We start from the raw sequence: 14,930 nt of genomic DNA on the forward strand, positions 1-14,930 counted from the left end.
CATTATTCGTTTTATACTTTCCTGTATTAAACATGTATTCTTTGCCTTATTTAAAGCTTCTTTTTTTTTATTTGCCTTTTGTTTTATTTTCTTGGTGCTTCATATTTTGCTCTTTCTACCCCCTCCCTGGTAGATTGACCACCCCAAGGGGCAGCAGAAAGGGGTGTGGCGTAGCGTGGTTTCGACTCAGAGAAAGCGTGCTGTAATTGCCTGTTTCCGAATGACCTCGCTTCACAGTCTACCTAGGTAATCAGCTCTCGGCACTGTCAGTGTTAGCTAATGAAAGCTGTTCCTAATCTGGGAAATGCTGTGAAAGCATGCTTGTTAATATTCTATCCTCTAACTGTGTCTTATTTTCATTAAATAACCAACCACAGCCTCTATTTAACAAACTCTAAAATTATTAATATTACCATTGTGTTTCTATTAAGGTAACAAGTTAGTTGCAGAACAATTTAGAGATAGATGAGCATTCTAACAGTAATTTGTCTGCTGTTCAGTCCATTAATGTGAAATTTGAACCATATTTTTGATGGTAAAGAACATAACTTTTTGGTTTTCATAGCATGGTTTTTATTTTGAGTGATTTTCACCTTTTTTCTTTCAGGGTTTCTTCTGATTATTCACTATAGGAATGTTAACTAACATTGTTTAACTGACTTATTTAATTTTTAAGTACATTGCATTTTTATTAGTTACAACATGAGAGTTCGAAACGTTTGTTTGTGTGTGTTTGTGTTCCTCCATAACTAGGCCCACAATCCTCACCCAACTCGGACAGGTTGGCTGAAACTATTGTCCACCTCCAAGAAACGAGCTGCAATAGCCTGCTTGCGTAGCGTTCCTTTGTATAATGTGAAAAGGTAAAATTTTAACAAGTGCTTAACTTGTTTTAATAATGCACATTAAAGGTTTATATCAGTATCTGAATTAATCATATTATTTCCATTGTGTACATAATTGGTTTGAAGAAGTAATGTTGGAAAAAGAAAAAAATGCTTATTATTTTACAGAGAATTCTAGAGCCTAAAAATAGACCTTTGACTAAGCTTTTAATCCATACACTTTTATTCAGTTGAACATAGACGTTAATTTGTTTTTTCTAAGTCATTGTACTGAATTGTATATAAGTTGTTTTGGATTTGTGAGATGAAACCATTTTTAATATCTAAATTAGTATGCATGCAAATTAAACTTTTTAAAATATATCTAAATTATTTTATCATTTATGTGTACATTGATCACAGAATTTTTCTGTTTTTATAGAAATATAGAAAGCAGTGGTAGGCCAACGTGAAACATACTTTCAAAATTATATTATTCCCAAACTCTATTTATTTTCATATTTTTTTTTCATATTATGTGTTGACATCAGACTTATGAATATTTACTAATTCTATTTATTTTCATATCTTACTTTGACATAATAGAATTGGCAACTATTCGTAAGTCTGATGTCAACACATTGCCTGGATGCCAAATTTTGTGAATGTTGCAATTATCTGTATTTAAATGAGTTTATGAGTAATTAAAGAAAAACATCTAAATAACCACGTGTTTACATTACTGCAAAACTAAGTATAGATACTTAACCTGAGTGAATAAGAATTCATTGCTCTTAAACCAGTTATAGATATTTAACCTAAGGGACTGAGAATTCAAAGTGTTTCAAAACTAGTTACAGATAGTTAACCTAAGTGACTAAGAATTCATTGCTCTTAAACCAGTCGCAGATGGTTAACCGTAAGTGACTAAGAATTCATTGCTCTTAAACCAGTCACAGATGGTTAACATAAGTGACTAAGTATTCAGAGTGCTTCAAAACTAATTACAGACAATTAACTTTAGTTATATCAGTTAGTTGTTTTATATTTTATCACACATCTCCATAATTTTTAAAATTGACATAATGTTAACATCTAATAATAATTTTCATTTTCTTATTCAACTGAATGTACATGAAGAAGCTGTGAAAGTAAGATTTGCATTTCTCAGTTTTCTGCAAGAGTAAATGATGTATGTTCCTTTAGTTGAAATATGAAAAATGAAATATGCTTTGCTTTTCTGAAAGGCATCGAGCCATCAACATCTTCCTGAGAATGTATCGTGAGATCTGGTTGGAGGAAGAAAACAAAGGGCATGAGCAACTTGTTGAGGATCTCACTGTAAGTAGTTTTTGTAGGACTTGGACTGGTTACTGCAGTGATTTGAGTAGTTATCTAACATCTATAACTCTCTATAATAACTTATAGTATTTATTAATAAGAATGTCAAACTTTTGAAGTGTATGATAATTGATCAGAATATTACAGTTAATTAATCACAGTAAATCTTTGTGTTTTTTTGTGGTTTTTTTTAAATATTATATAAAAAAGGAACACTTTTTTTCAGATTGCACTAACTGGATCAAAGGCATTATTTCTAAATGTATAGGTGGGCTATAAATCACTTTTATAATCTATGAATTATTAAGTAGAATATCTACCAAAAAATATATCTTGTATCTGTTATGTATTCATACCAGTGAGAGATTTAAGGGAGATGGATAGCCACCACCACCTTAAATCCACCAATGGACATTGGACAGCTTTTGCTGCATATATTTTAACTTCATTTGATATAGATACTTGTATGATTGCTTTTTATAACTTATGAATAATTATTTGTTATGAAAAATATCTTCTTTCTTTGTGGCTTCTTAGTTTGTTATGACTTTAATACATGGTTAAATTTCAAACAAATACAATTGAAAATGTAGGTGAAAAAAATCCATAATTTTTAGTTTAACATAAAGCAATGGAACATCAATAGCTTATTCCAATTAACTTAGAAGTTTGAATAAATGGTTTAAACTATATATTTTCAACAGTTTTTTAAATTGAGAGCTTACTAAGAGACAGGCTCAAAAATATATTTAAGGTTTTTACTTCTATGATACTGACTTGATCAGTTTTACAGTAAATGTAACAAAATTAGGTAAATCACACATAAAAAGTAACATTAAAGCTTAGCTGTAGACTTGTAATAATTTCAGATTTATTATTCCAATACTGTACTTTCCTTATCTCACAAGATTAGCTTTTCCTGCTTTGTGCTGCCCTCTATATACAAACATTTTATAATACATGCTACAATTCTTCTGAATCCCCCATATTGGAATCAAAGATTCCAACATGTCTCTCATCCAAATCAACATGTATCATCACTTCACCAACAGGAGAGCACCACCATCATGTGACTTTCCCTATGTACCACTAACAGACCATAATTTCTTGTTTAATAGTGCTTGAGATCAGAAGTTTTTCTTTTTTTCCAGCTCTGCTGTAGAGTGGTTCACCTTAGAAATTTTTACTCTCATTTTGAAAGCATTTATTTACTCATGTTTTGTCACCCAATCTTTTGCCTGTTTGTTTGATGTCAAACACAAATTCCAAAGTGTACGTTACCACTTAGGTTCATCTCATTCATGTTGTTCCATACTTCAGGCCACAGATGCAGGCAATCTATCAGGGGATTTGTTTTAATTTATTCACATGGAGATTGAGCATTATAAGGGAAAACCTTTGCCTCTCTTCCTCCTGAACCTTTTGGTCCTGCCCATGCTGATGAGGATTTGATCATTTGTCCCACCTCCCCCAACCAGAATTCTCAGGTGTGTGATGTTTTGTTTGTTGCTTATATTTTTTATGACCTAAGTTCTTCCCTTTTACATAATCCTGCCTCCCGATTGTATTTCATTTCCCCACATCCCATGATCTTTAGGCTCATTCAGAGCTGTTTGGCTCCCACTTGGGTAATGCTATTAGTATGATTCATCTGCCACAGGCTTCAGAATAGTCTGCTCTCTCTTATCTTAGGACAGACTCTCATTATCTGAACCAACAATTGTTGGGTTTAGTTCTGCCTATTTGGGAAGCATTTGTTCCCTCGTCTTCATTTAGCTCATTCAATTCATCCTTTATCCATGGTTGTGTATCAGTAAAAATAGAATGTTTTTCGCACCTGGGCCCTGGCTTGGGGGTTACAGCTTCTCATCCAAAGGTTTCTGGTGTTTCCAAGTTTCTTTCATGGAATTTTCAGAAAGTTTTTTTTTTTCAATTTTTGGATTTCCCATATTTTTGATTTTCTCATTAACAAAGAGTCTTTCTTTCCCCCTGTCTTTACCTTTTTATCTATTCTTTTTCAAAATGTCAGCTAGGCACCCATTACTTTCAGATTGAGTCATTAATGTTGTATTCCATTCTCTTACTTCCATTTCATCTTATTGCTTCATGTTCTATGTTTCACCTACTCCTTGAAGCATATTTCCTTCTACTCTTGGCTTGCATGTGGAATTGCCATACATATTTACTATTGTCATTATTAGAACAGTGTACCACCCAACATATCCTCTTTATCCAGATCATTCTTTCATTCACAAAACCTCAGTGGCTCATAAGAGTAACTCCTTCTCTTTTGTCATTTCCCTTCCTTCTATTTCTCATCTATGCTTTTATCCTGATCTGGATAGACTTCCTATGCCCAGTGTTTGTCCTTCATTATTTATATTGTTTCCTTCAGAGTTTCTCATTCCATCTATTTATCACTTGGCAACCTTCTTCCTTTCAGGATCTTTCTCCCTTTACTCTTACCAGTTGGATTCATCATTTAATCCAGTTGACTTATTCCTGTTTATCCCAATACTAACATACATTATTCCGTATTATCTCCCATCAAATCCACCACCTTCCCTTTTACCTTGCTTATAATATCAGTTGGTCTTTGGAGGAGATTCTGCAGTCAGACATGTGGACCACCCCTCAGATTTTATTTCTCATTACTGGGGTATCGTCTGCCACTCGTAGCTATACTTCAGACTTTAGTGTAGCTGTGACACTAGGTAAGTCTTTATTAGTGGTTTCTTTCAGAGACCCTTACTTTGAATTTCATCTATTGGATCCTCCTACTCCATGGTGAGTGGTACCTGACCAGGTATTCTTTCTACACAGATCCACATGGTATGTCATTTTGATTCCAGTGCTCTATCTATGGTTTTGCATACTCACAAGATCACTGGAAGGACAATAACCCCATAATATTTGCTTCATAAATTGGTCTGTCCCAGACAATACCACCCATGGACAGCATAGGTAAAGCAGAAGAGGATAGCTGACTTTCCCTGCCTTGACTGAATAAATCAGTATGTTATGCTTTTCAGAATAGGATTTTGTGATCACCCATTGCACACTCTCAGGTGTAGAATCCCCTCTGGACTTTCCAACACTCTCCCCCATCTTCTTCCAGTGGTGTATAAGAGTCCTTACCATTTACCTGTTCCACTCCATTAGGGTGGTTGACCATGGAGGCATCCTGCTGGCTGAGTTCCACACAGATGGCTATATCTATTCAGTTCAGAGTAGGGTAGCAGTGTTTTTCCGTTTGATTTTGTACCCTCATCCTGTCTTTATGTGGATACTGGTACCTCACAGGCAGATTCTGGATACTGAGTGATCCAATCAGTTTGGGATTATCCATCTTCCTCCCTTGATTTTTCTCTCTGTGTTGTGGGTCACAAAGAGTATATGTGGTTGTTTTCATTTCTGTTCTGGGCATTCCCTTGTTTTCTCTTTGGATGTTTCAGACCAGCACATGGTTGTGAGGGGTTGATTGCATGTGATGGACTTCCATTAGATACCAGAAGACACATGCTCTGAAGTTGGGTGTTTTTTCACATCCCCGATTTTAGGGCTTGAAGTTAAGATGGTATAATCCTACCCTTGCATGGATGTAGGTACCTGGTGAGGGGGAGGTTTTGGATATAGTTGACTTACTGAGAACTGTCTGCTGCACACAAGCTATATTATACCATGGGAAAATCCTCTTTTACCCACTTTTCTTCTGTGGGATTTAGTTATTTATTTATCTGGTTGGGATCACTTTCCTGAATTATTCTCTCCCACTTGTTTGTGCTCCCTTCCTTTTCTGCTGTGTTTGTTCATGACAAAAAGATACCTGGTTCAGAAGTGATTCAGTGCCCCTGCTCAAATCATTTGATTTGTTTCTCTCCTACACAGAGGTATCCTTCAGATTCTTTCAGGCAGTACCTTTGCTCTTCTCTCACACTGGTCTTTGCAACTTTTCCATTTGGGATTCTAGCTGTCCTTGTGAGTCGAGGGAATTACCATATTCTAAACTATAATTTTTCTAAACTGAAATTGTATGCCCATTAGGCACTTCTCACACTTCCCCTCCTTCTCCCCACAACCTTGAGGTGTTTACGTGTTCTGCCAAACTTCAAAGTGATGTGTGTCATGTGTTGGTGGTGCTTTCTTATTGGTGGAGAGATAATACATATTGATTTGCATTTAAAATATGTTGGAGTCTTTAATTCCAATGAGGGGTAGAGTGTGAATGGATTTTGGCATACTTTATAAAAAAAAAAGTTCACATATAGAGGAAGGCACAAAATGGGAAAAGCAGAGAGAAGTATCTATCAGATATAAATTTTCAGTTTGGGAAAAATTATAACTTTCCTTAACTCAGATTCAAACCTGAAACTTCCTTCATCAGAAGCTCATTCCAGTTAATATAAAAAACAAGTGTCAGTAATATATGGTTTAATCTATATATTTTCAATATATTTTTTAATTAAGAAGAAGCTCACTAGAAGACGGTCACAAAAACATATTTAAGGTTTTTATTTCTAAGATGTTAAATCTGTTATACAATAAATGTAACAAAATCAGATGAGTGACATGTACATACAATAGGAAAATGACATTACAGTACAATTGAAATCGTCAAGTGGTCTTATAGTAATTTCCAGTTTATTATTTCATTGGTTTATATTCAAACCTGAAACCTCTTGTACACTAGATGGGTGCTTTAAAGGATTAATCCACTGGTATTTAACAGTAAGGTATTTTTAACAGCTCAGTCTACAACAGGATTACCTCTTGTTTCTTTATCAAATACTTTTCAGTGATGATTGTAAATTTTGGTTTTGTGTATGTCAGTTCTATCAAGAGGAAAATAGTCTTTATGAATAATACCTTGTAAACCTTTACATTTAGTTATAGTTATGAGTTATTGGTAGTTAACTCTAAACTGAAGGAATGAAACATTATATTCCTAGAGAAAATTTGTACTTACCACACACAAACCAAGTGGTGTGAATGAACTACTAACAATTTCAAATGGATATTGGCCAATTTCTAATTAGTATGCTATAACTTGTTTTGTTTTTTCATCAGTGCACTGGTAAGCTTCATTCTCATGAGGTATTAGAAGACTATTTTAGAAATATCACTTTCTTTGCCAACAAATCATTATCACATGTTGAGTGTGTTTTACATGAATAACTTTCCTTTAATCTGTTCTCTTCCTGTTTTTCATTGATTACCATGGTTACTCAAAACATCATCACTTGTTAAGCATTTATACATCAATAATTATTCTTTAATCTCTTTTCTTACTGTATTCCAATGATTACCATGGTTAGCCAAAAACGTCATTACTTGTTAAGCATGAATAACTCTCCATTAAACTGTTTTGTTTTTTTTACTGTATTCCATTGATTACCATGGTTACCCAAAACATCATTCATTCATCAGTCACAATCACAAGACATCAGTTGTGCCATTAGATGTTAGTATGATATCTGGAATACCCAAAGATAAAATGAACTTTTTGAGTGATAGAAAGACTTAAAATCAGAATATTTTATATGTACAGTATCTTTTTAAAGATTTTAAACACTTTGACCTTTATAGTATTTATGTATACATAAAGACAGAGATATTGTGTGCCCCCACCACTCTTTGTGACCCACATCTGTAGATACCTCTTCTTTTAGGATACCTAACATTTTACTCTTCAAAGTTTGTAGTTTATATATTAATTTTGTTTGTCTATTATATGTGGGATTTTTTTTTTTTTACTTTGCCTGAAATGTACTTAAAATGTATAATGCTTTTTAAATGTGTGGATGTACTAAGGTGTAAATAGAGAATGTTTATTAGCATTTTTACCATTAGTTTCATTACAGGTGATTAACTGATGACTTCTTTGTTTTTGACATATTCTACAATTATAACATAGGATTGCTTTAGCCCTAAATTAAATTATTATTATTATTTTTCATATGCATGTATTGCCTTTGATACTTTAATTTTTAGTCAGTTTCTTTAACTGAAGTAATCAGTGAATAATATATTGACAGCAATCTTTTGAAGAGGCAGAAGAGAAACGTGGACAGGTGGAAGAAAAAGATAAACCAGATCCACTGGCTCAACTTATTGTTGCCTTCTCCCGAAGTGCAACAACAGAACACAGGTTGGTGGCATGAGTTATTTTTCATTCTGGTAATTAGTAGCTAATTCATATGTTATTAAGAATCCAATTTGTACATTAAAAGTATTACTGTGTTTCACGATTGTTATAGTATAGTTAACAGTTTATCAGGACAATGAATAGTTAAATTTTAAATTCTTTTACTGCTTTTCTTTGCCTAAAGAATAACCTGTAAGTAGTTTTAAACGTTCTGGAAAAAATTAAATATTAGGTTTTGGTATATTTACCTCAGTTTAGAAGCTATGGAGAAAATAAAGGGCTGAACAGATTAACTGGACATTTTAACAGCATCATAAAATTAACTTTTATTTTACAGTGGAACAATAACAGAAGATGAACTGTACATGCAATATGCTATCATACTTGGTGAAGTAAGTGCTGTGTCTTATATGCTACTATTTAAATGTTCATTCTTTTTCTTTAAGTTTTTTGAATGTGACGTGAAACATGGAAAATGTAGTTTATGATTTACACTTTGCAATATGTATATCTAAGGTAATGATACATATCTGGTATTTTAAACAAGAAATAATTATGTTATTATTCAAAAAAACAATTCATATATGTAGTCTTGTAACACATAATTAGTTCTCAAGAAAAAGATGGAAGAATTTAGTGAAATTACTAATTTAATGGGTTGAAATTCTTTTGTGAAACCAGTCCCCAAAAAAAAAAACCTTTCAGTGTTCCAGTTTAATAGATTTGTTTATTAATATAGTAAATTTTTAAACAATAAATGATGTGGATATGTTAAATTACATTACCTTGACTCGACTCTGATACGTTATTTTAATCATAAATATAACTGTCAAAAATTAAAACATGAATATATTTGTTTATCAGTAGGAACATGGAGTGTTTGTATTTACATGTTCAATTTACATTTCACACAGATATTTGTAACACTTATGCTCTCATAGCATACATTTGTGAAGTACTTGCTTTAGTAGAATGTGATGCTAGACATCTATGTCCATGTGTTTTAGGAGAACATGGTATTACAGTTCATTTTTTCTCTTTCTTTTTAAAACATTAGTACTGTCTTGTTCATGCTCTAATATATTACTTATGAGCTGAATAAATGTGGCTGATGTTCTTTTCTAGAGCTGTGGAGGAGCAGAAGAAGAAGAGGAGGAAGAGGGTGGGGATGATGATGCTGGACCATCCATACATGTGAGTGTTTTTTCCATTTCTCATGTTTAGATATGTACTGGTTCACACATTTTTATAAAACCAAAAATCTAATTATTTTTGCTGTTACTTCTCATAGTAAGTTTTGGTTCCATGGCATCAGATAATAACTTACAGTAAGTCGTGTGGTTGGACCCATTTTATTTGGTCTACTAATTTTTTGAGCTAGAAAAAGACTGTAGATTTACTCCCATTAAAAGCTCATAATTACGTTATGCATGAGAAGGCAGTGTTTTACATTTACAGGTTGTTGTTCTTGGCAGACAATTATAAGAAAATTTTTATGGTAAAACTCATTATACAGTAGAGCTAAGTAGGATTAATTTTTTATAATACTTCATGGCTGCTGTTGATGTACATATATATATATATATATATATAATGATCCAGAGATTTCTGTGTATGGATTCTTTATATTAATTATGTACTTTCATGCTGCATTCTTATGGATAGAAAAAAATTTGTCTCATGATGGTAGGTACTGCTGTTATCTGGTGAACATACTAAATATCAGGAAAGGTCAGAGAGATTTTTTCTCTGTTTCTTATGACTTTTGTTTAAAGTAAATACAGGTTTTGTGTACATGTTCTTGTATAAGCATTTTTATTGTCTTTAGGGTTTTTTGTTTTCGAATTATGGAAAAATGTTTGAATATTTTCATTTTTAAGTAGCTGCTTTTCTAGAAACTTTGTTGTTATATTTTTATTGAGGTTTCTTATACTGTTCTGATAATTGTTTGACTAAAGAGTGAACTAATTATTAAAGACATTTCAAATATCATTATATAAAATAAATTGGAGACTTTAGAAGCTTAGTATTGAAACAAAACTTTAAAGGAGAAGGTGATGTACTGTAAAATGGAAGTTTGGGATTTTTGTTTGTAGTGAGTTAGAAATAAACACTAGTAATGCATGACTGAAACTTACTCATATTTAAATTTACCAGTTGGGCAGGATTATTAAGGAAAAGACTATAATGAAGAACCTGTTTGCATTGGATGTTTCTTGTTTGATTTAAAATTACAAAAAGTATCTTATCAATTCTTTATAAACATTGAAAACTTCAACAGTTGCGCCTGTTTAAAGTACCAAAAACTATAAAAACTTTGAAATGTGCATTAGATAAAAGGCATAGACTCCATTAATACATGTTTCTTTGTGAAATATGGCAAGTCTTTAGTAACGTCTGTTGTAAATAAAATGTCAGATGTGTTACTGAGGTTTTATACTCAAGATATATCTGTGAATTGATTATTTCAGTTTAACTCAGACTATGAAAAGTCAGAATGCAGGGTGATGCTCACATTTACTGAATAGTTTGCATATTAAATTTGTGTAACATCTAGAACCTTTGAAATGCATGTCAACAGTTTCTTTTAGCATCATTGTATACTGTATCTAATATTTACTTCACCATAAATTGTTATTGCATCAGCAGTTTAGGGTAAAATAAGTAGTTCATAATTCTGACATCAACTACATAATACTGTATTGCATGGTGCTGTGTAAACCTTCTTGGCTTGCAAATTTTGACCACTATCCTTCCACTTAGGGTTAAAAATTCACTGGTTATTTTTGGTTTATTTAAACTGTACAGGAACAAGAGATGGAAAAACAAAGAACACTCTTCCAACAAGCACGACTTGCAGATCGAGGGGTAGCAGAGATGGTACTTTTGTATATATCAGCGTGTAAAGGTTTGCTTTGCCCTATTTTTTTTACTCTTAATGTTTTATATATCACTGTGATGCATCTTAAAGTTATATTTTCCTTTTTTATTATTCTTAACATATTGTTAGTGTGATTTATTTTGAATGAGCATTGTTCTGCAAGATGTGAGTAGAAAAATTTAGATAAATGGTAAAAAAATATAAATTAACACATCTAAAGGAAAAGTTTTCTAGTTTATTTTATGTGATATTTTGAGCAGACATCCTTCATCAGGCAACATTACATCTGCACATCTTTGACTGCTACCAGATGTTACAAACTATACATTGGAGAAACATTCCATAGACTGATGATCACTTTTATGAACAACCTAGACTTGTAACAGAAGGCTCCATTGACATCCCAATTCACAGATACTTCGTTTCTACTGACAGTAGTAGTATCTCTTAGTTATAACAAATGCACTGCTTGACAAGTTAATGCAAGAAAGTCTTGAATATTTTCTTATCTTCCAACTAAACACTGAGTCCTCTTATGGTATAAATCAAAGAGTTGCTTTGAAATAATGACAACATTGTCTTTTGTCAATAGTGTTTCACCTTGCCCCATGTTTAATATGTGTAATTAGAACCTTTGTCTTATTTTACTTTTTAACTGTCATTTTTTAGTTTAATTTCAATGTAGCATGGTCATTACCTCTTGATGAAGGATATCTGCTTGAAATGTTACACAAGATAAACTAGAAAACGTTTTTGTTTAGGTATGTAAATATATCCTCTTATTATCCTTTATCCAAGTGATTTTTTTTTGCTTTCACATTCAAGTGATTTAAGACTAAACTGTTTTTGTGAAGAACTGTTTTAAAAAGTGGAAACTAAAAAAAACTGACAAGCAGATAACTCGATTAGGCTTACATTTCTCTGCAAGTTTAATTATTGGATTAAAGAAATAATTCTCAAAGTATGTGCTAATTACATGTTGTTTTCTGTGGTTTATTAAACACTATTATATAGTCCATTGGAAATGCCAGAGCAACTACTACCACACCCACACTTCATACATGCACTTAATTTGACATTTCATAGTTAACTGAAATAAAAAGATTTAGTGAAATCGAGTTACACCACCAAAGGGGCAGAAAAATGTAGTTCAGGCAGTCAAACATCAAGAAATTCCTATGTGAACCAATCAAAATTGACATCATCAATGAAATATATTTGTGGCATATTCTTAAAATAATTATTAGTAAAAATCAGTTAATTAACAATTATATTATATAGAAAAGCAAGTGAGTTTTGGTAACACTACATTCATGTTACTTAGCAACAAAAGTATAACCTAATATTGTTGTTAATATATGCACTGATAACATAAAATGAAATGTATAGACAACAAAACTGGAAAAATATTTGTTGATTTCTTAATTTAGAGTCTCCATTGATTAAATAAGCTTGTTTGTTTTGTATTAAAAACATTGGAGATATAACAGAAAATAGCATAATTAAGAAACAAGTTAAATTGATATTTTTGCTTTCATGATAAATTTCATACACTTGGCTCTAAGCTAGATGATCTCACACTGCAAGCTTGCTTTATATTTACTATAACAAACACTCACTACACTTATAAAACTTCACAACATCCCCTTTGCACCCTCGTAACTAAAATCATAATGGGCAGAAGTGATCGAACTATACTATCTGGATAAACGCATTTTGGCTTTTATTACTTCTCCTGTTTCAAGAAGTATAGTGTAACGTGACATACACTGGCTTTTTATATAGGTCAGACTAATATATACTGTCTTTTCATTGCTTTGGGACAATATATGTATTCTTTAGATACCAGAAAATGTAATTGCTTTATTAAAATATTATGCATCTACTTAAAATGAATAATAATATAAATAAGATGTTTTTGAGTAACCTTTTCTCAGCCAAGTATAGCTAAAATTCTGAGAAAATTAGATTATGCTCAAAACCAGATTTATGATCCATTTCACTAACAAAAATTCTAAAAAGTGGAATTAAATGTTTTAACTTTTCTATGGTTTTTTTTTACCTGGTGAACGAGGAAAGTCTGTGGTGTTACATCAATAATATATTATGTTTTTGTTCTGCATGATTGAATTTAAAAATAAATTCTGTCTGTAAACTATCTTGAATTCATGCTTACTTCTAGCCAAATTTTACAGGAGTTAATCAGAATTTAGAGAATATGTTCATGACAGTACATTTATTAGAAAAGACGTTCATGTGAATACATTTTGAAATTTTCATGGATATAAGAGAGAAAAATGGAAGTGATATTTTCCAGTGTTAATAATATGACTTTTGTGATTCATAGGAGTTCAAGTACCAATGGTTATGAACAATTTGAAGTTGGGAATTTCTTTGTTACGTGGGGGTAATGTTGATGTCCAAATGGTAATTACCCTGCTACTTGTGTTCTAGGTTTAAATATCAGGTTAACAACTTGTTTACATTTTGTTGGGTTCATATGTTATATTATATTCAGTGATTTCATATTTTTGCCTTTCACAAAACGTTTTTTTCCAGATAAAATACATAAGGATACCTAGTAGTAAACAACTGTGTTAACAGCAGAATTCATATTGCTTTTGTTTATATATTTTTTGTTTGAAGCCTAGATTATTGGGAATTTTCTAACAAATAAAGTTACAGGTGTGCAAGTAGTTTGGTGTATAGTAGTTTTAGAAAATGTGTGTACAAATCTTGTATTATTTAGACCTTCTCTGTTACTTTAAAGTTTTCCAAAAAGCTGAAAGAATGGTTGAGATTATTATTCAGAGTATAATATAAAAATTAATTCTTTAATTAATCTTGCTTAGCTTAATGGATTAGTTGTGGACATGCAAGGTTTACAAAATAGTGACTTTAGTGATTAAACCAGTGCCAACATCTCTTCATGGTACCTAATAACTGAAAACCTTTAAAGAGAAAAGTTAAGTGCATCACATTAACTATGTACATGAAATTAAACTGCACCTGTTTTGGGGAGGTACTTATAAAAGTAAATTTAATTAGAGACTACTAAAATTTGTCAAGTATCTGCATTTGTATTTATATGATGTGAAAGAAACACCTAGGTTTACCCCTTGAAGAAGCAACGTACACCTCAAAAAAGTGTTTGAGTCAGAAAGTTTTTTTCATTTTGCACTTATACTCGAATATTATATGAGAAATGTTATAGATGTGTGTTGTGCATAAAAGACACACTTTACCCAGTTAAACTTTTGAATACACTGTATATTATGCTAAATGATATAATATCACATCATTGGGTGGCTGTGCAAAAGTATAATTTGTTTTATTTAATATAATGATATATTAAGAGAAAATTATATTTCTACTGCACAGAATCACTCATCCTAGTTGTAAAGGTGCCTACATAAATTAAATATCAGTAAGTACCTAAAGGTTATGTTGCATATCGCTTTTATCAGTGAAGTCCACTGTAATGAGTAACTACAATTTATACAGCTATTTTACAATCTTTTATAGCGTATGTTAAAACATTTAAAGGAGAAGAAGGATGTGGGATTCTTCACATCTATTGCTGGCCTCATGAACTCTTGCAGGTAAGATTAATCTTTATGTAGTTCTACTTGAGTTGTTCTCAAGTATTGTTTATAGATTTGTTTCATGCCTTTTCATTTAGTAATTTTGGTGATGTTTTGTATTCATTGTTTTTTTTTCTTCTAAGCCTAAAACAGCA

The 14,930-nt window shown here is 31.8% G+C and overlaps 1 protein-coding gene across 11 annotated transcripts in view; it reads left to right on the forward strand.

Moving 5' to 3' along the window:
• LOC143226567 (ryanodine receptor-like) overlaps positions 1–14,930 on the forward strand; it is a 250,771-nt gene that overhangs the window by 187,692 nt on the left and 48,149 nt on the right. For 5 of the 11 annotated variants that reach the window (XM_076457700.1, XM_076457702.1, XM_076457699.1 and 2 more), the window contains exons 74-82: positions 134–246; positions 2,072–2,165; positions 8,201–8,313; positions 8,648–8,702; positions 9,436–9,504; positions 9,976–9,996; positions 11,119–11,218; positions 13,539–13,618; positions 14,717–14,793. In XM_076457700.1, coding sequence (XP_076313815.1) covers positions 134–246; positions 2,072–2,165; positions 8,201–8,313; positions 8,648–8,702; positions 9,436–9,504; positions 9,976–9,996; positions 11,119–11,218; positions 13,539–13,618; positions 14,717–14,793 — 722 coding nt within the window. Of the gene's footprint in view, positions 1–133; positions 247–753; positions 864–2,071; positions 2,166–8,200; positions 8,314–8,647; positions 8,703–9,435; positions 9,505–9,975; positions 9,997–11,118; positions 11,219–13,538; positions 13,619–14,716; positions 14,794–14,930 lie in introns of all 11 variants that reach the window. The other 6 variants (XM_076457705.1, XM_076457707.1, XM_076457704.1 and 3 more) reach the window with 2 other exon arrangements.

Source organism: Tachypleus tridentatus, chromosome 9 (genome assembly GCF_004210375.1).
Source record: "Tachypleus tridentatus isolate NWPU-2018 chromosome 9, ASM421037v1, whole genome shotgun sequence".
Classification (NCBI taxonomy): domain Eukaryota; kingdom Metazoa; phylum Arthropoda; class Merostomata; order Xiphosura; family Limulidae; genus Tachypleus; species Tachypleus tridentatus.